The 21,219-nt window shown below is 44.4% G+C and overlaps 1 protein-coding gene across 2 annotated transcripts in view; it reads right to left on the bottom strand.

The window, feature by feature from the left end:
• Window positions 1–21,219, bottom strand: part of EFEMP1 (EGF containing fibulin extracellular matrix protein 1) — a 68,949-nt gene that overhangs the window by 9,197 nt on the left and 38,533 nt on the right. Inside the window, exons 6-8 of one of the 2 annotated variants that reach the window (XM_082217775.1) lie at window positions 16,330–16,452; window positions 14,941–15,060; window positions 590–709 (exon numbers count right to left, since the gene is read on the bottom strand). In XM_082217775.1, coding sequence (XP_082073901.1) covers window positions 590–709; window positions 14,941–15,060; window positions 16,330–16,452 — 363 coding nt within the window. The remainder of the gene's footprint in view (window positions 1–589; window positions 710–14,940; window positions 15,061–16,329; window positions 16,453–21,219) is intronic. The other variant, XM_082217776.1, reaches the window with a different exon arrangement.

Raw genomic sequence — 21,219 nt, 5'->3', positions numbered from 1 at the left:
AGACTGTGGTTTGTTCTGCAGTACCATGGCAGGAGAGGAGCAACGGCACATGATTTCAGCAGCATGTACCACGTTCTCATTAAACTATAGTTTAACTATGGTTTAAAGTAGGGCTGGGGAACCTGTGGCCCTCCGGATGTTGCTGGACTATAGCTCTCATCGTCCCTGTTGATCAGTTGAGGCTGAAGGGAGTTGTAGTTTAACAACAACTGGGGGGCCACAGGTTCTTCACATGCAAACCAGACCATTGTGCATGCAAAACCCATGTTCTGCAGAAGTCGGACACAATTCAGTGCAAAGTGAAGCCCTATCAGGATAGATTTCAGTGACTGCTTAGCTCGCCCTCTGAAATCAGTGGGATTTCCAGGTGCTTAACCATGGTTGTACCTGATGACCGTGGGTTTTAAACGTTAGAAGACTGTTGATAAAACAAATGGGGATGGTTAAAAACCTCTGACTAGGATGATGGAGAATCTGGAGTCACTAATGTTTCTACTCACATATTACTTGCACCGCCCAAAGTCAACTGAAAAGGCTCCTACCATCCCATGTTCTTTGAGAACCACCAGTGTAGCCAACAGTCACTCACCATCGCAATTCATTCTGTCCCGGCTTAATTCGAAGCCCTGATTGCACTGGCAGATGAAAGATCCGACCGTGTTGTAGCAAAGTTGTGCACATGGGTTGCTGGTCTCACATTCATTTATGTCTAAAAAGTAAAGATGATAGGCCTTTACTAGGGCTGGATAAATCCGTCAATTTGTTACTTCATTTTTCCCCAATCTTAAAAATCAGTTTTTCACATTTCTGTAGCAATTTGTGATTTTTTAAAAAAATCATCGTGAAAAATTGCTTGCATTTTAATGCTTTTTTAAAAAAACACACACAACTCAAACACATCATTGTATGCATTTTCTCCAAATACACATATTTTTGCAATGCAATTTTCCCTAATAGAACACATTTTGGTCTGTTATCTCTTCTAATAGAGATATACTTTACCCTAGAATATGAATTTTTGTACACATTACCTGGTTGAAGAAGAGCATTGCAAAATTCCTAGAACTGCGAATGTTGAAGGAGAGCTGTGTTTTGGTTTGCGTATTATTTCAGAGAGTGTAATTTAGTAGTTTGCCTTTAAATGTGAACTGAATCAAATTTCTGCCCCAGCCTTACTCTTCGCACAAAGCTGGGTCTCCTCTCATGTTGTATCTAGGCAAATTCACCAGACGGTCCAGGTAGGCTTAACTTTGCAGAGTCAAGACAATTTATGTAGGATTTATATACCTAGGAAATGACAGCCAAGGTGCCTGGGTCCTATCTGGCAGAGATCCCCCGCTAGCCCTGCTATCATTTATTAACACTGGAGGTGGTGCCTAGTACTGTATGCATTGAAACTGCAGACTTTATCACCAGAGGAAAGAAACTTCACAGAGAATTGTGTGACTCACTCAAATGAATGGGAACGTCCATATCAGTGGACATTTCATTTCACAAAATGTATATATCGCTTACTAGTCCTAAAGACCTCTAAGCAAGTTTGCAGTAGGCAATCCAAAATATGGATTGAAGGCACCAATAAAAACAACCCTTAAAAAGAAATCGCATGAGAAAAGTGTTAAAATGTAAAATAAAACCCAGAAACATTTCGAAACACGGATACTTACTAACATAATGTACCAAAAGCACAAAGAAATTTTCAGCAGGCATCAAAAACCATCTGGTGTACAGGTAGATCTTGGGTCGACCCTGACCCTTCTGTAAATTTGGCATTTTAAGTTTATGTTGTGATTTAATTGGGCTCTCAGTTAACTTCTATGGATGTCACCTTATGTAACTACTGTTAAACTTCTGTGATGATAAGATATAAGCAAATCCGAATCTATGTACTTTTCTGTCGCTTCTTTAAATTAACATTTCTATGATCAAGCATTTTAGGGAAATTTTTAATGTTTGATGTTTTATCATGTTTTTAATATTTTGTTAAAAGAGTGGCTGGGAAAACCTATCCAAATGGGCGGGTATAAGTAAATAAATATTTAACTTATATGCAGAATTCATCATGTGAAAGGCTGGGCTAGATGAATCCCAAGTCGGAATCAAGATTGCTGGAAGAAATATCAACATCCTCAGATATGCAGATGACACAATCTTGACAGCAGAAAGTGAGGAGGAATTAAAGAAACTTTTAATAAGGGTGAAAGAGGAGAGCACAAAATATGGTCTGAAGCTCAAGATCAAAAAAACAAAGATCATGGCCACTGGGTCCATCACCTCCTGGCAAATAGAAGGGGAAGAAATGGAGGCAGTGAGATTTTACTTTCTTGGGCTCCATGATCACTGCAGATGGTGACAGCAGTCACGAAATTAAAAGACGCCTGCTTCTTGGGAGAAAAACAATGACAAACCTAGACAGCATCTTAAAAAGCAGAGACATCACCTTGCCAACAAAGGTCCATATAGTTAAAGCTCTGGTTTTCCCAGTAGTGATGTATGGAAGTGAGAGCTGGACCATAAAGAAGGCTGATCGCCAAAGAATTGATGCTTTTGAATTCTGGTGCTGGAGGAGACTCTTGAGAGTCCCATGGACTGCAAGAAGATCAAACCTATCCATTGTTAAGGAAATCAGCCCTGAGTGCTCACTAGAAGGACAGATCCTGAAGCTGAGGCTCCAATACTTTGGCCACCTCATGAGAAGAGAAGACTCCCTGGAAAAGACCCTGATGTTGGGAAAGATGGAGGGCACAAGGAGAAGGGGACGACAGAGGACGAGATGTTTGGACAGTGTTCTCGAAGCTACAAACATGAATCTGACCAAACTGCGGAGGCAGTGGAAGACAGGAGTGCCTGGTGTGCTCTGGTCCATGGGGTCACGAAGAGTCGGACACGACTAAACGACTAAACAACAACAACAACAACAACAACAACAACAACAACTAAATAAAAACAAACAAACAAACAAACAAACAAACAAACAAACAATACAGTGCAAGCACCTGCCTAATATCAATGGGAAGTTCCAAAGCCTAGGAGCTGCTACACTAAACGATCAATTTCTTGCAAGTGCAAATTGAACATTACGTGGCTCTTGTAAAATGCCGGCTTCTTCAGCCCTAAGCAGTCAAGTGGGCACCTATGCCATGCCTCTTAACACTGGGTTCATGGGTCATGTTGTGGGTGAGCCTGGGACCTGTTGCGCAAGCTGTAGATGGGAGAGGAACCTCTCAGAAGTTCCTGCAGGATCTCCTGAAGAGGGAGGCTGCGGCCTGTCAAGAGGCCCTTTACGTTTCTGAGAGCTACAGTTCCCACAATGCATTTAGGGTCTCCGTGTTTGCTGCATAGGGCTTTAGCTGCAGGTAGAAGGAAAACCTGCTGTGTGCTTTTCTAAGCATACGCATTCAGTGGCTGAAGGAACACGCGTGATCTGAAGGTGCCCTCACTGCTTTCAGTCTAAATATACTTAGCTTCTGTAGGGGTCAAAATCTGAGAAAACCCAGAGCTGAAAGTTTAAAGCAGAAGTTGGCTGTGCATGACACTGTTTGGCTTCTCATGACGTCAGCAAGAAACCTTCCTCCATCAATCTCCTGTGCAGTTTAGCATTTTGACAAACAGGATCCCTTTTAAAAGATGAAGAAGATGATTTGTTTGTTTTTTTAAAAAAGACCTAAATGCAGGAACATTTTGGGGGCACCTTTAAAAATTAAAAATAATGTGGACAACCTATCTGAAAAAAATGGGGAGTGTCAAGGATAGTGGACGAATTTATCCAGTGTAGCTGCCATGCTAGTTTCCTTCTATGCTTGAGAGAAATGCTGTGAGTTCTTTTGTTTTAAATATGACAACTTGCCTTCGCTAGGCTTGTTCAGCACCAACCCTAACACTGAGCTACAGCTGCTCTGATTTGCTCAGACGTACGGTGGATTCTGCGGTTGCTGTAATGCAGTTAGAACTGTCAAGGATATGACAAGGTTTGAGGCTGCCTTTAAATCACACAAAATTAAATGCAAAATCCATTTTACATTGTCTTTTGCTTTCTATCGAGAACGTCTGGTATTATGCTTCAGGGGAAGGAAAAACAATATCCAAATTCCTGCGCCATGAGAAATGGAAGTCAAGTGTCATAAATCATGTTATGCAAATTAATACTAAAGTATGCAGCTGTGCTAAAGTAAGTATTCTGGCTTTTGAGATTTTTTTTTAAGCAGTGAAAGTTAATCGAACATGTACAACAGGAGTAACGGTAAAGAGAACCCTGACCATTAGGTCCAGTCATGGCCGACTCTGGGGTTGTGGTGCTCATCTCGCTTTATTGGCTGAGGGAGCCGGCATACAGCTTCCGGGTCATGTGGCCAGCATGACTAAGCCGCTTCTGGTGAACCAAAGCAGCGCACAGAAACGCCATCTACCTTCCCGCCAGAGTGGTACCTATTTATCTACTTGCACTTTGAAGTGCTTTCGAACTGCTAGGTTGGCAGGAGCAGGGACCGAGCAACGGGAGCTCACCCCGTTGCGAGGATTCGAACCGCTGACCTTCTGATCGGCAAGTCCTAGGCTCTGTGGTTTAACCCACAGCACCACCCGAGTCCCTACAACAGGAGTGGGGGACCTCATTTTCATCTGTCACTCAGGAATCTCCCAGGCCACACTCCTTCTTTCCAGGCCACCCTCACTGTCCCCTCCATGCCCTCTTTGAGTGCTTTTGCCACACTGGAATGTGCCTTCCACTAGCTTGCCTGGATGGGAAGAGCTGTCTATAGAAGCATCTAACTTTTGTATGGCTGAAATAGAAGAAGAAGAAGAGTTTGGATTTGATATCCCGCCTTTCACTCCCCTTCAGGAGTCTCAAAGCGGCTAACATTCTCCTTTCCCTTCCTCCCCCACAACAAACACTCTGTGAGGTGAGTGGGGCTGAGAGACTTCAGAGAAGTGTGACTGGCCCAAGGTCACCCAGCAGCTGCATGTGGAGGAGCGGAGACGCGAACCCGGTTACCCAGATTACGTGACTACCGCTCTTAACCACTACACCACACTGGTGTAGCCAGTGGTTAAATGTAGCCTTATATACTATTCTCCTGGCACATGGTTTCTGAAAGGGTGCCCATGAAGCAAACCTGCCCCCAGAATGCAAAAGGTCCCCTACCTGATGGAAATCACGACAGGGGTACAGGAGCGATAATAGCATACGACATTGTCCCTAGATAGGAGGACCATTAAAGTGACAGGCAGGATCAAGTTAGGTTCTCATTGATTTCCATAGCAACAGCTTATGCACGTGCTTAAATTCTGATATTACAACGTGTTGTGTTGTTGTTCTTGTTTATTGTTGGGACTTCAAAGTCCAAATCTGAAAATGGAGGCCTTGGCCCAGTATACCTGAAGGAGCGTCTCCACTTCCATCGTTCTGCCCGGACCCTGAGGTCCAGTTCCGAGGGCCTTCTGGCAGCTCGCTCACTGCGAGAAGTGAAGTTACAAGAAACCAGGCAGAGGGCCTTCTAGGTAGTGGCGCCCGCCCTGTGAAACACCCTCCCTTCAGATGTCAAGGAAATAAACAACTATCTGACTTTTAGAAGATAATTGAAGGCAGCCCTGTTTAGGGAAGTTTTTAATGTTTGATGTTTTATTGTGTTTTTAATATTCTGTTGGAAGTGGCCCACAGTGGCTGGGGAAACACAGCCAGATGGGCGGGGTAGAAATAATAAATTACTGTATTATTATTATTATGCACAAAATTCATTGGTACTCCTCCAGCTGAGCTGGGAACCACCATTTTTCTTTTCCAAAGAATTCCTGGAACAATGCTATGTTGGGGTGCATGGGGAGTGGCATTTTTAGACATTAAAATGGCAGTCCTCAGGTGAAGAGAGCGCTGATGAGTGTTCCACACCCCTCCAATGCCGACCACACCCCAGAAGATGAAAAGACAACATTCCATTCTCTTTCAAAATCAACCCCATTCTAAATCAGCCAAAACTTCTCTTTTGATAACCTTTGGCACAGCTTTGGCTAAAATTGGGAACCCTTTGAACTATGCGTTGTTGTCCCATGTGATGAGACACCACTATTTTTATATAAATAAGACCCACCACCTTAACAGCTAGATACCGTCTTTCTAAAAAATGCTAAATAAAAAAAAAAGAGGGATGGGTGAATCTGACAATTTGGGTTTGTCTTAGTTTCTAATTTTTCTCCAATTTTAACTTCTGTTCTCCATGTCATTTTTTAAAAAAATATAAAGCCTTCATGAAAAATCACCAGCATTTCACTACAAATTTATCATAATATACACATCTTTGCATGCAATTTTGTCTACTATACACATTCTCGCAGTTATTTACCCTAACGTAATTGATTTCTATATGTTGTTCGAATATATGTATTTATATGTACACTTTACCTTAGTATGTGCATTTTTACATGCCTTTTACTTGGCTGGAGAACAGAATTGCCAAATTCGGAGAAGTGCGATTTCAAAACCTGGCTGTGTTTCAGTTCACGTATTGTTTTGGAATGTGCCAATTAGGTAGATTCACCTTCTAATGTGAACTGAATGGACTCTCCCCCATCCCCAATTAAAACACACAGCACGACACACCTATTACCTACAACCTATGACTTGAACGGAATCTTGCATCCAAACTGGCTTTTGAATGTGTTTCAGACCATTTTTATTCAGGGTTTTGGGTTTTTTTTTTAAGTGATCGATTTTGCTGTGGTCCCATCCATCTTTGCTTCACAGATGGCTCATTTCTTGTAACCAACAATTGCTCTGTATATTTTAATAGGGATGACTATTTGTATTTGTTTTGTCGGAGTTGCTGTTTCTACTTTTAATAGGTTTGGTTTTATGGTCCTAAACACCAGGTCTGGTTGTCCAGAACATTTTCTTGATTAGTGGAGGACGGATTTAATAAGAACGAAACACCTGTTGTTAGATTTGTCTGCCAGGTTCCACAAGTTTGAAAGAATGGCAGACCACAACATCAACACCACTCCTGCGAGCCAGAAGAAAAGTCAGTCACATAAGACCCACAAAAAGAGCCCTGTTGAGTCAGGTCAATGACTCAGCTACTTTAGCATCCTCTTCTCCATTTCGCCCTCACCCCTGTGAGTAAGAATTACCCCCAGATAACTAGGCACGGACACTGCTGCAAAATTCAGTTCCCCACAACTTTTAGACCAGGGGTCCGCAAACCTTTTCAGCAGGGGGCCGGTCCACTGTCCCTCAGACCTTGTGGGGGGCCGGACTATATTTTGAACAACAACAACAAAAATGAACGAATTCCTATGCCCTACAAATAACCCAGAGATGCATTTTAAATAAAAGGACACATTCTACTCATGTAAAAACACACTGATTCCTGGACCGTCCGCCGCTCGGATTGAGAAGGCGATTGGGCTGGATTCGGCCCCTGGGCCTTAGTTTGCCTACCCATGTTTTAGACCAAAGGGAACATGGGTAGATTGGCTTCACTATTACCAAATAAGAGAGACCTTTAATCTAGACAAAAAAATTGGCTTCCAGGTGGAAAAATCAAAGTTGGAAACAGAACTGTTAGATCCTAAAACAAAGATACTTTCAAGAATGTACAACTTGCTGTTGAAATGGAACACCCAGGATGAGACGGTTAAATCTGCTATGATTAAATGGGCACAAGATGTTGGACATAACATTATGTTTGCTGACTGGGAACAGTTGTGGACCACAGGTGTGAAGTTTACGGCATGTAATGCCCTAAGAGAGAATATTATGAAAATGATTTATAGGTGGTACATGACCCCAGACAAGCTTGCAAAAATTTACCATTTGCCCGATAATAAATGTTGGAAATGTAAAGAGACCGAAGGTACATTCTTTCACCTTTGGTGGACGTGCCCAAAGATTAAGGCTTTCTGGGAAATGATCTATAATGAAATGAAAAAGGTATTTAAATATACCTTTCTGAAGAAACCAGTGGCCTTCCTCTTGGGCATAGTTGGCCAATTGGTGCCAAAGAAGGACAGAACTTTTTTTTAAGTATGCAACAACAGCAGCAAGAATATTGATTGCAAAGTATTGGAAGACACAAGATTTACCCACACTGGAAGAATGGCAGATGAAGGTAATGGATTACATGGAACTGGCAGAAATGACTGGCAGAATTCGAGATCAGGGAGAAGAGGTGGTGGAAGAAGATTGGAAGAAATTTAAAGACTACTTGCAGAAATACTGTAAAATTAATGAATGTTAAAGGGATGTTGGATTGAAAATAAGCGGTATTGGTAAAAAGATTAACAAGAATATGTAAATATGGATTGATAATGGTGGAAAATATATATTTATAATAGGTTAAGATGTTGAGCAAGGATAAATGATAGATGGTAAGGACTTGCTGAATTAAATATCTGAACTGGAATACAAAAAGGGAGGTGTGAGGAGATCAGGAAACTAGTAAATGAAGTACAAGATATGAAAATATTGGGTTTTTTTTCTTTTTGTTAACTGCTTTCTATTTTGCATTTTTCATGTGTTTTGTTTTTGTACCTTTGTAGTTCTTTTTTTCTATTAGGGTTATTCTTTGTTCTTATTTTTTATGTATAAACTTTGAAACTTTTTATTGTTTCTAAAATTTCAATAAATATTACTTTAAAAAAAAACCCAAAGGGAACATGGGTAGATGGAGAGATGGAGTAGCAAAGCAGAAACTGTCCCTAACTGTCTGAGACCAGGAATGTAAGCAGGTAAGGACTCCTATCATGAGGAAATGGCTCCAGTAATATCCCCATCAAACCCTATCCAAGTCAGGAGACAGGTTCTTGACCTGTGTACGCTTAATTGTTGTTGATGAAGAAACAGTTTGGGAGATGAGGAAGCTGCCTGATACTGAGTCCATTTAGCTCAGGGGTCTTTCCCAGCCCTACCTCAAGATGCTGGAAGTAAAAACTATAGGCTCATAGTCCAGCAGAACTTTGTACTCATACCATCCTTTGAAGGTGCTATATGAGTCAACTGCTCCTTACTGTATCTCACCAGGACAGCACCTGAGATTTCTGGGAGAGTCACTACCTGCACTTGGCTTAACTCCGGGCGATGTCCAGTGTTGCATGAGCAGAGTTCCCTTTGGTCTCTTCCCTTCTACAGCTCCCATGCTGTAGACTTGAGGGACACGCAGAGGACTGCAAGGGGAAGGGGAAGTTCCATAGAGCAAGTCCAGATGGGTACAACGGGATATCACCTTTCGTGTACCTTGTCTTAGAGGAGGGCACCAGAAAGTGTTCTCTCATACTGTATGGTACGCTGGTTTGACAGCCATGGACAGAAAGTCCCTACAGAGGGTGGTGAAGACAGCACACAATATCATGGGCTGCCCCCTGCGTCTGCTAGATATCATCGCAGGAGACCATTGCCTCAGAAGAGCAAGGAACATTCTCAGGGATGACTCACACCCTGGCCAGCACCTTTTTAATCTCCTGCCCTTGGGCAGGAGATATAGAAGCATGCTAAACCGCACCAACAGGTTAAAGAACAGTTTCTACCCGTGGGCCATGAGGCTGCTGAATGGAAGACAGCAACATTGCAGCTGACGTTCGGGGTTGATGGTCGTACGACAACACACAGTGTGTAACAAGGACTGAGAGATTGTGGGGGGCTCATTTAATCTCACTGTAAACAAGTGGTACAGTGGCAATAAAGTATTTCTATTTCAGTTCCTCTGGTGGGGAATCTGTCATGCTCCTTCTGGGGCAGTTCTGTAGCTCCTAGAAGTTGTCAGCATGTGACAGTGGCCACACCCCAGGAAACGGCTTTGACTGGCCGGCTAAACCAGGTGAGAGTAGTTGATGGGTCTCAAATCCTTGGTGAGTTAGGGACATCCTCTGCATGCAAAGACAGGCTATGGCAGAGTGGATGAGGCCAAGAGTGGGTTCAACAGTCAAGAAGGCGGTTTCTGCACATATTGTAGAGGGAAGTGAGGCACAGATGGGGCTTGACAATCTAAGATGATAAGCCATCTAGGAGAAGGAAAACTCTGATCCTAAACCTCCACTGCCTTGTGGGACATCTTCAGGAGAAGAAAAGGCTATATAAAACCGAAGGAGGGTCCCTAAGTCGGTTGGATGGTGCCTTGCACGCTTCCTTCCGGCAACTCTTGTAGCCATGCTGGTGCCAAACATATTGCTCTGCTTTTTTTTGGACCACATCAGCAAGGCTAAGAGGGGGTTCTCATTGTCTTGACAGCCTAGGACCTCCATACACACTGCCTAGGCTTGTGCCCTGATGCACACCCGATTGTCTCTTGAGACAGGGATGCCAACAATCAGTATGTTGTCCCATTGGCTAGCTTAGCCAATGGTCGAGGATGATGGGAATTGTAGTCCAATAACAACTCGGCCCCCAAAGTTGACAAGCACTGTCTTGCAGTACCGTCCTCTCAACTGCTTCATGGATAACATAATTCTCAGGGAAGGGGAAAGCAGAGACAAGTTGGCATGGAGGCCAAAGCTGAGTGGAGAATTCCTCTCTCCTCTCAAAACTGGGCCAGGATATGTGTCGCCCTCTATCAATCGCACTTGTTATGCCTGTGAGAATTATTCTTCATTTCTGTTAGGAAATGTTGGTGGCATTTTAGCATGTAGCAAACTTTTCCAGAAATCCTATTGTGGTTTTTAAATGCTGGATTCCAGCATCTTCCCCACTTGCCCCCCTCACCCCCCATACGATTTTTGGTGAGGGGTAGGTCTATAAATAATTGCTATAAGAAACACGTACTGATAAAGCTTCTCAGCATACAGGCAGTTTAAGATTTATCTGGAGCTGTTTATTACCCTGGAGACCTGTTCTTTTAAAATTCCACTTCGTTTATGACATGAGCCTTTGAGACCAGTAGATCATTTTGCAATGCTCAGGAGCATCAACTGCATTGCAAAATGGTGAGATTTATTTCTCCTCAGTGCAATGTTGGGGGGTCCGTTTTATATCCATCTTAAGAGCATTATCAGAGGGCACAGAAATGTAAAAAACTTGCCGGAATTTCCAAATGTAAAGTTTAGGTATGTGACCCCGTAGTGAACCCTGTTTTGCATTATTAACTTTTTATTATCCACCTACTACAGAGAGTAACTTCTAGTAGGTACAGATTTCCTCCTGAGTGTAAAGCTTCCTCCCCAGATCACTAACTCTCCAATATTTGAGAGACCAATTTTCTCAGAGGTCTTTGGCTCTGAGAAAAAGGTAGCTTATTGGTTATTGTTTGGATATAAATAGCTGAAACAACACTATTTATTAATAATTCCTAGCAACAAGCCCACCAGCTGGTAGAACTATTAATGGGACTGTAATAATAATAATAATAATAATAATAATAATAATAATAATAATTTATTTATACCCCGCCCATCTGGCTGGGTTTTCCCAGCCACTCGGGGGGGGGGGGGCTTCCAACAAAATATTAAAATACAGTAATGCATCAAACATTAAAAGCTTCCCTAAACAGGGCTGCCTTCAGATGTCTTCTAAAAGTCTGGTAGTTGTTGTTCTCTTTGACATCTGGTGGGAGAGAGTTCCACAGGGCAGGTGCCACTACCGAGAAGGCCCTCTGCCTGGTTCCCTGTAACTTGGCTTCTCGCAGGGAGGGAACTGCCAGAAGGCCTTTGGCGCCTGACCGCAGTGTCAGGGTAGAACGATGGGGGTGGAGAAGCTCTTTCAGATATACTGGACCGAGGCGTTTTGGGCTTTAAAGGTCAGCACCAAGACTTTGAATTGTGCTCGGAAATGTACTGGGAGCCAATGTAAGTCTTTTAAGACTGGTGTTATGTGGTCTTGGCGGCCGCTCCCAGTCACCAGTCTAGCTGCCGCATTCTGGATTAGTTGTAGTTTCTGGGTCACCTTCAAAGTGAGCCCCACATAGAGCACATTGCAGTAGGCCAAGCGGGAGATAACCAGAGCATGTACCACTCTGGCAAGACAGTCCGTGGGCAGGTAGGGTCTCAGCCTGAATACCAGATGGAGCTGGTAGACAGTCGCCCTGGACACAGATTTGACCTGTGCCTCCATGGACAGCTGCGAGTCCAAAATGACTCCCAGGCTGCGCACCTGGTCCTTCAGGGGCACAGTTACCCCATTCAGGACCAGGTAGTCATCCACACCCGCTCACCTCCTGTCCCCCAAAACCAATACTTCTGTCTTGTCAGGATTCAATCTCAATCTGTTAGCTGCCATCCATCCTCCAACCGCCTCCAGACACTCACACAGGACCTTCACCACCTTCACTGGTTCTGATTTTAAAGAGAGGTAGAGCTGGTCTATAGCTAAATAATACAGGTGGCATAAGACACCTGTATTGGGGTGAAGAACGTCAGTCCCAAAGGCATCTTCCAGACCTATCTAGTTGACCCTTGGGAATTCTCCTTGGGCCAGACGTAACACCAACACACTACCCAGGAGGACTTGCTTGGCAACTGCAAAGCTTCTGGGCGATCCTCTCTTTGTCATGAAGTGCTTACTTCCCTCCTCGAAAAATACATAGAGCTGAAAGAGGAAGAGCAATACTCTTTCCCACTTCTTTCAGCTCTTTTCAATGCTCAGATCAGCGCCTGAGAAGCTGAGGGAGGGAAAAGGGAGGAACAACAAATCCTCATTGGTCAGTGCTCATTGGGGACAATATTTAAAAGTGCAAATGTGTCAAGACATGTGCTTCATGTTTATTCAGGTTTCTGTAAGGCTGCAGTTTTTAATCAATTAATTAGTTAGATCAGGGGTGAAGAGCCTCAGGTGGAACTGAAGTTCGCCTGCCAATTTCAGTGTCTCGTTTTTCGAACCTAAGTTCAGTCTGCCACATCAGTTTGCATTTTTAAGTCGCTTTTTAGTGTGAATTCCCCCCCCCCAAATAAATTTATTTCTCTGCATTCCCCCTCCAATATACACATTCTTGCAAACCAATTTCCTCCAACACAATGCATTTTTGCATGTTCATTTCACCAACATATGCATTTTAATGTACACAGTATTTGGCTGGGGAACTGCATTGCAAAATTCAGAAAACTGCAGATTTCAAAGGATGGTTGGAGGGTTGCCTATGAGAAAATGTGGCCCAAAGCTTGAAGAAGGTTCCTTGCCCCCGAGATTAATTGATAAAACTTTCTTAATCGGCTGAAAAAGTGTCCCTATAAACTTTTAATACAAGCGCTTATAAACGCAGATGGCAAACAGCATCTTAAAAGAAACACAAAAAGGAATGCATTTTATAAGACTTTGTCTGCTGTAACAGCTCTGCAGATCGTGTAGGAAGAGAGAAGATGTACTTCTTACTTTAGAAATACTATGTTAAGCCATGTGCAAATGTAATCGATAGACTAATTCACCAGAAAACTGCTAGGTATAGTAATTTAATTCACTGAAATTATAAATGCTTGTATGCATTACTATGTGTTTAAATTTGATTGGTTGGTAACTGAATTCTGGAGAGTTCTCTAGTAGTTTTCATGTGATTGGCTAACAATGGTCACATGGGAGATATCTATTGATGGAGATATACTCCATTTTATATGATGCAAGATGCTTTAGAGTCCACTGTGAACACTGCTAAATTGACTAGAGCGTTGGAGTGCTTCTTCTCTGCTTGAAAGACAGAGAGCAAAGCTGCAGGAGAAGGGGAAAGGGGAAATCCCTTATAGGAGCTGCAAGGCATGGCCTAACTGAGATACAGAAGGCTGAAAGTGCTGTGCTCTGAAAAGAGAAGAAAACACAGTTGTTTGGAAGTTAGAAGAAGAGACTATAATGCTTGAAGAAGCATGTGACTATAAATATAATGTTTTAATTCATCTCTAGCTATAAGTTTCTGCAAGCTTTTGAATGTTAAAGTCTGGACATTGGTTCAGTCTCCATAGAAGGGTGTCAGTCATATATCTGTTTTGAGTTTCTTAGGTGCGATTTCTCTACCCTTACTTTAACAAAACATCAAGGTTTATTGATCAAAATGCCTTTAACAGGTTGCACTCCTAGGTTTCAGAAATAGCAAATGCAGCGGTTGGGGAACCTGTGGCCCTCTAGATGTGGCTGGACTAGCAATGGCCAATGAGCAGAGATGAGGTGAGCGGGAACCCACCCAACAGCTTTTGGGGGGCCACAGGTTCTTCCCCTTCCTTGCATGAAACCAACAATGATTACACAAACTCCGCTGGCTTGAGAAGAAAACCACAACAGAAAAACAAATCAAGCAACCAACACAATACAGTGGTGCCTCGCAAGACGAAAAGAATCCGTTCTGTGATTCTCTTCGTCTAGCGGTTTTTTTGTCTTGCGAAGCAAGCCCATTGAAGGATTAGCGGATTAGCACTATTAGCGGCTTTTAGCGGCTTATCTGCTGATCGGATCAGCTGATAAGCGGCTTAGTGGCTTAGGAAAAAGGGGGGGAAAGGAAAAAAACCAGCAGGAACTCGCAAGACATTGTTGTCTTGCGAAGCAAGCCCATAGGAAATTCGTTTTGCGAAGCACCTCCAAAACGGAAAACTCTTTCGTCTAGCGAGTTTTCCGTCTTGCGAGGCATTCGTCTTGCGGGGCACCACTGTACAGGCTAAAAACCATCTTAGTTCAACACTGTCATGACAGGGTCAAGCATTTTAAGCTGCTCTGGGCACAGCTTTCCAGGGAAGATTCTAGAAAAGAGAAGAAACAGAAACCACTGAGAAAACTCTCTATTTTGGTGACCGAGTTCCTGGATTTGATTGGCAATTATGACCACAAGCTCTCACAAAGTTATTAACAGAAACCCAATCGGGGGTAGACAACGTGGTGCCCTTTCAATGCTGTTGGACTACAACTCCTGTCAGGGATGAGTTGCAGTTCAGCACCATCTGAAGGCTCCCATGTTGGATGTCTCTGCTTTATGGGATGGGACTGTCTATTCTGACAGTGGGGAAGCCTCTTCTTCTGAGTCCAGATCTGCCAAATTCCCCCTCGAATCTTACCTGCGCACGTGTGGTTGTCGGCTGCTAACTGAAAACCAGCGTTGCATTGGCAGTAGTAGCTACTGGGAGTATTCACGCACCGATGATGGCAAAACGAAAGGCGTGCACATTCATCTATGTCTGGGTTGCCGTAAAAGCGCAGCATTTAAAAAATAAATAAAAACAAAAAAAATGGAGTTAAAAAAACTCGCATTGCCACCATGGCTTTACTCTGACAAGGATAAAGGAGCTAAGATATGGTTACCAGATTTTTTTCAATGGATCCAGGGATACTTTTTGTTTTGTTTTTGAAGCTGAGTAGCAACAGGGAGTCAGTAGTGGGGATATTGAGGCAAAAGACCCTGGGCTCAGCCACACATGCATATTGTATAAAGGTGCAAAGCCCTTCTTTCGCACCCTGTGGAACATAAATGTGCAGTTTTTTAAAAAACTGGGCAATGGCGCGCCATCCACCCGTGACTCCTGAGCCTTCCCTGATCTCCTTCCCCCTTCCCCCTTTGTTTTGACAGATCAGGGGAGGCTCTGGAGTCACGGACGGGCAGCCGCCTTGCTGCCGTGGCACCCACCATTTGTCCTGCACCCGAGCAGCGAGCAGCTCCTGAAGCCAGCCAGAGTCAACTGCACTACTAGGCTGGCTCCGGGCTGCTGAAGCTGCCGCTGCCATGTTTCCAGGGGACAGATTTGCAAATCTGGGGACATTCAGGGGACGGAATTTGTCTGGGGACAGATTTGTAAATCTGGGGACTGTCCCCGGGAACGTCTGGTAACCCTACACTAAGAAGATGATTTCTCATCATTTATACAGCTCCTATAATTTTCTAGCCACTGCATGAAGATTTGAAACAGGGGCATCTCTGCTTACAGGCTTGCAGTTTAGTAGGTATAACACAAAAGGAAAATGGGATGGCAAGGGAAGAGGAAAACGCGAGCCCAGGCACCAATTCCTAGAGCTACTTAACACTTCTTAAAATGACCAGCTGGACTAGACAGCTCAGAGAGGAGCCAAATGACAGTCGAGTCAATGGAGTCTCTCTCTCTCATCCTTCAGCTGCAACCAGCTGGAATGACTGCCAATAGATGTTGAATCAGGGAGAGAGAAGGAGCCGGGAGGGATGGAGCTAACCCTAAAACCTAGCTCTGATCACATGGAGGTTAATGGGGAAACCCACAAATACAAGATTCATGTATTTAACAATGGGGAAACATTGCAGAACAACTTATAAAGAGGAATGATGTGTGGGCAGTCCAGTATAAATCTACCACCATTGTACTATCTGCATCAGTGGCCTGTTGCAGAATACACCTGTAAAAAACTCCCCACTACTAGTTAGGGAGAAAGGCCCTTAAACATTACTGTCAAGGAACATCTTGCTTCTCCACAGTACTTACCGACACATTGGTCCCCTCGCCTCTGATACCCGGCTGTGCATTGGCAGCTGAAGGATCCTCTTAAGTTGACGCATATCTGATCTACCCTACAGTTGTGGGCGCCTGTCGCACATTCGTCAATATCTTTTGAAAGCAAAGAAACAAAAACAACAGCGTGGACTTTAGGGACTTTGGAGGTGCAGTCCTAACTTTTCTGTTTGTCTCCAGAACCTTGGGAGAAAGTAGAAGGCAGCTGAATCCCATATTCAAGGACGGATTCTCGTGTTGATGGAACCGTACAATCAACTTGGAGGAGCGAATATTAAGAGGAGACATGCTAGCGGACCTTCAAATACCCAAAGGACTTATCATAGAATCATAGAGTTGGAAGAGACCACAAGGGCCATCGAGTCCAACCCCCTGCCAAGCAGGAAACACCATCAGAGCACTCCTGACATATGGTTGTCAAGCGTCTGCTTAAAGACCTCCAAAGAAGGAGACTCCACCACACTCCTTGGCAGCAAATTCCACTGTCCAACAGCTCTTACTGTCAGGAAGTTCTTCCTAATGTTTAGGTGGAATCTTCTTTCTTTGTCTCCACTGCTCCAGAAGGCAGGATTAGAGGCAAAGAGAGGGAAGTAGATTTCGGCTAAACATTAGGGGGGAAATTCCTAAGGGTAAGAGAAGCGCAACAGTCAAATAGACCGCTTTGGACACAAATTTGGTCTCTCCACTGCTGAAGGATACGCAGCCAGTGCCAAGGATGCCCTGGTTACATCCTGCTGCACAGATCCTGCATGGAGAAGGAAGTCAGATTAGATGACTTCCTAGATCCCTTCTAGCACTATGATTCTCTGACTATTGCTTCCTTCTTCCTGGATCCCAGGCTGTACTGTTTGCTGCAAAGTTTAACTGAGATTCTCGCAATACAATAAAAGGAAAATAAACAGACTAATCTACAATAAATAATAAAAAGGAAACTAAAAAGAAAAGAGAACAACACCATCCTCTCTCACTGCTATATCTGTGTGAGTGTCGTGAGGTGGTTGGAGGATGGATGGCAGCTAACAGATTGAGGTTGAATCCTGACAAGACAGAAGTACTGTTCTTGGGGGACAGGGGGCGGCCTGGTGTGGAGGACTCCCTGATCCTGAATGGGGTAACTGTACCCCTGAAGGAGCGGGTGTGCAGCCTGGGAGTCATTTTGGACTCAAAGCTGTCCATGGAGTCACAGGTTAATCCTGTGTCCAGGGCAGCTGTCTACCAGCTCCATCTGGTACGCAGGCTGAGACCCTACCAGCCTGCAGACTGTCTTGCCAGAGTGGTTCATGCTCTAGTTATCTCCCGCTTGGACTACTGCAATGCGCTCTACGTGGGGTTACCTTTGAAGGTGACCCGGAAACTGCAATTAATCCAGAATGCGGCAGCTCGACTGGTGACTGGGAGTGGCTGCCGAGACCATATAACACCGGTCCTGAAAGATCTTCATTGGCTCCCAGTACGTTTCCATGCACAATTCAAAGTGTTGATGCTGACCTTTAAAGGACTAAACGGCCTCGGTCCAGTATATCTGAAGGAGCATCTCCACCTCCATCGTTCTACCCGGACACTGAGGTCCAGCTCCGAGGGCCTTCTGACGGTTCCCTCGCTGCGAGAAGTGAAGCTACAGGGAACCAGGCAGAGGGCCTTCTTGGTAGTGGCACCTGCCCTGTGGAACGCCCTCCCAGCAGATGTCAAGGGAATAAACAACTATTTTACTTTTAAAAGACAACTGAAGGCGGCCCTGTTTAGGGAAGTTTTTAATGTATGACGCTGTATTGTTTTTAATATTTGGTTGGAAGCCGCCCAGAGTTGCTGGGGAAACCCAGCCAGATGGGCGGGGTACAATTAATAAATTATTCTTATTATTCTTATTTTAACTTTTATCCCATACAGAAAGCTGTGAACCCTCCCAGCTCTCACCTGGGACCATTCCTCTCTTTTCTCACCCTTTGAGGTTTCCCCTCCCCGCCTCTCACACAGGGTCCTTCAACCTATCCTTCATCTTCATCATCTTCATCTGTGAAGTCTCAGGCTGCAATGTTTGGATAAGCACTCGCCTTTCTACATACCACAAGGAGATCTCTGCGGGATCAGACCATAGCTGTCAAAGTTTTCCTTTTTTTAAGGGAAATTCACTTGTTCCGAATAGGATTCCTTGCAAGAAAAGGGAAAAGTTGACAGCTATGGATCAGACTGCAGGACCATCTGGTGCGGCACTCTCCTTCCCACAGTGGCCTACCAGGACAGTTTAAGAAAGCACTTCTTTGTGCATAGTTGGAACTTTGCAATACGTTCCCAGAAGAAGCAGTGATGGTCACCAGCTTGGGCGACTTTCAGAGAGGATTGGACTAATTCATGGAGGGATAAGGCTCTCTGTAGGGACGCGAGTGGCGCTGTGGGTTAAACCACAGAGCCTACGACTTGCCGATCAGAAGGTTGGCGGTTCGAATCCCCGCAACGGGGTGAGCTCCCACTGCTCGGTCCCTGCTCCTGCCAACCTAGCAGTTCGAAAGCACTTCAAAGTGCAAGTAGATAAATAGGTACCACTCTGGCGGGAAGGTAAACGGAATTTCCGTGCGCTGCTCTAGTTCGCCAGAAGCGGCTTAGTCATGCTGGCCACATGACCCGGAAGCTGTACGCTGGCTCCCTCGGCCAATAAAGCAAGATGAGCGCCGCAGCCCCAGAGTCGGCCATGACTGGACCTAATGGTCAGGGGTCCCTTTACCCTTTACCTTTAAGGCTCTCTGTGGCTACTAGTCACAATGGCTGCCTGATGGAGGCAGGAGTGAATGCTGTTGAGATCAGGTCCAGCTTGTGAGCTTCCCAGAGTCATCTGGTTGGCCATGAGAACAAGATGCTGGACATAAGAATAAGAATAAGAATAAGAATAAGAATAAAATTTATTATTTGTACCCCGCCCATCTGGCTGTTGACTTCCTCATGCAGGACTCTTCCGATATTCTTACATTCTTAATGGCTTGCAATTCTTCTCTCTCTCTCTCTCCCCCTCAACCCCAGTAGAAGATTCGGCAAGCTGCCTCATTGTACTGGGTTTGTGTGTGGCTTCCCAGATTTATGCCTTTTATAATCCGATGCAGCACAGTTTGACAGCAGTTTCTTCTGGCATTCGGCACCAACTGGAAGTCTCTAAGCTGAATAAACAAATTCCTTGAAACTAGTTTACAAATCCCACTTGAACTCTCTATGTTTGTTCAGGAACTGGGGACCAGTGGCATATTCCGGGTGGAGACATGGAAAAGAAAAGATGGATTCTTTCCCATGCAAAATGAAAACAAACTTGACCCCCCCACACACAAAAAAGCCAGATCACGAATAGAATGGGCTGTTTTGACTCTATTCTTCAGGCTTGCTCCCCCGACACACACACACACACACACACTCTTCGAATGCCCAAATATTTTCCTACTTGCTTCCTTTCTATATGACAGCTCAAAAGAAACTTTCCTCCACCCTGACTCAGTCCTTGAATTGATGGCTGTTATCAGTTCCTAAAAGCTGGCTCACTGCTGGAAAAGTACACAGAAGAAGACGGGCAGGTGGAACGCAAACTTTGCATTAACTCACAAAATGCCTGTCATTGCGACCAGTGTGCTTGTGTGTGTGTGTGCGAGCATGTTTATTATATGGACAGCTAGCATCTTGCAAAGACCTGTATGATGTATGTGTCGAGAGAGAGTCGAGTTGCAAAGATCTGTCTGGCAAATGAATGCTTGTGTACAGTGGTACCTCGGGTTAAGTACTTACTGTATTTTTTGCTCTATAAGACTCACTTTTTCCCTCCTAAAAAGTAAGGGGAAATGTGCGTGCGTCTTATGGAGCGAATGCAGGCTGCACAGCTATCCCAGAAGCCAGAACAGCAAGAGGGATTGATTGCTGCTTTCACTGCGCAGCGATCCCTCTTGCTGTTCTGGCTTCTGAGATTCAGAATATTCTTTTTCTTGTTTTCCTCCTCCAAAAACTAGGTGCGTCTTGTGGTCTGGTGCGTCTTATAGAGCAAAAAATACGGTAACTCGTTCTGGAGGTCCGTTCTTAACCTGAAACTGTTCTTAACCTGAAGCACCACTTTAGCTAATGGGGCCTCCTGCTGCTGCCGTGCTGCCGGAGCACAATTTCTGTTCTCATCCTGAAGCAAAGTTCTTAACCTGAGGTACTATTTCTGGGTTAGCGGAGTCTGTAACCTGAAGCGTATGTAACCTGAAGCGTATGTAACCCGAGGTACCACTGTACTGCATTGTGTACTGCCAGTGTTCATCTGCATGTGTTGTAAACAGAGCTTGTGGGCCTCTGTAGAAGATGACTTTGACCCCACAAAGGTAATAATCACAACTGTCACTTTATCACCTTTTCCTCTGGCAATGCGGCCCCAGAAGGCTGCCCATGAGAATTATTATTATGTATTATTATTATTATTATTATTATTATTATTATTATTATTATAAAATGTGGCCCCTGGGGCCCCTGCTTTAAGATCCTATGGTAGCAAGGGAGACAATTGTTTTCCATGGGGGAAAACAGAGGCTGCTTCAATGAACTGGTCCCTTCTTTCCCAATTCTTTTAGCCCTTCTTCTCTAGGCCTTCCTGCTTTCCGTGTCCTTCTGGAGGAACACAGGAAATTGCCTTTTGCTGAGTCACACCATTGTTCCATCTAGCTCAATAAAGCCAGCAGCTCGCCAAGGTTTCAGACAAGGGACTTTCCCCAGCCTCAATTGGGAAGGATTGAACCCGGGACCTTCTGAATGCAAGGCGGGTACTCTGCCAGTAAGCTACAGTCCTTCCCTGTAAAATCTGAGCAGCGCAGCCAGGGGCTTCCAGAAACCGTGTGGCTTGTCCTGCTTCCCTGCAATATG

Source organism: Podarcis vaucheri, assembly GCF_965113315.1.
Source record: "Podarcis vaucheri genome assembly, chromosome: 3".
In the NCBI taxonomy this organism is placed as follows: Eukaryota; Metazoa; Chordata; class Lepidosauria; order Squamata; family Lacertidae; genus Podarcis; species Podarcis vaucheri.
This window is presented reverse-complemented; position numbering and strand designations above follow the sequence as displayed.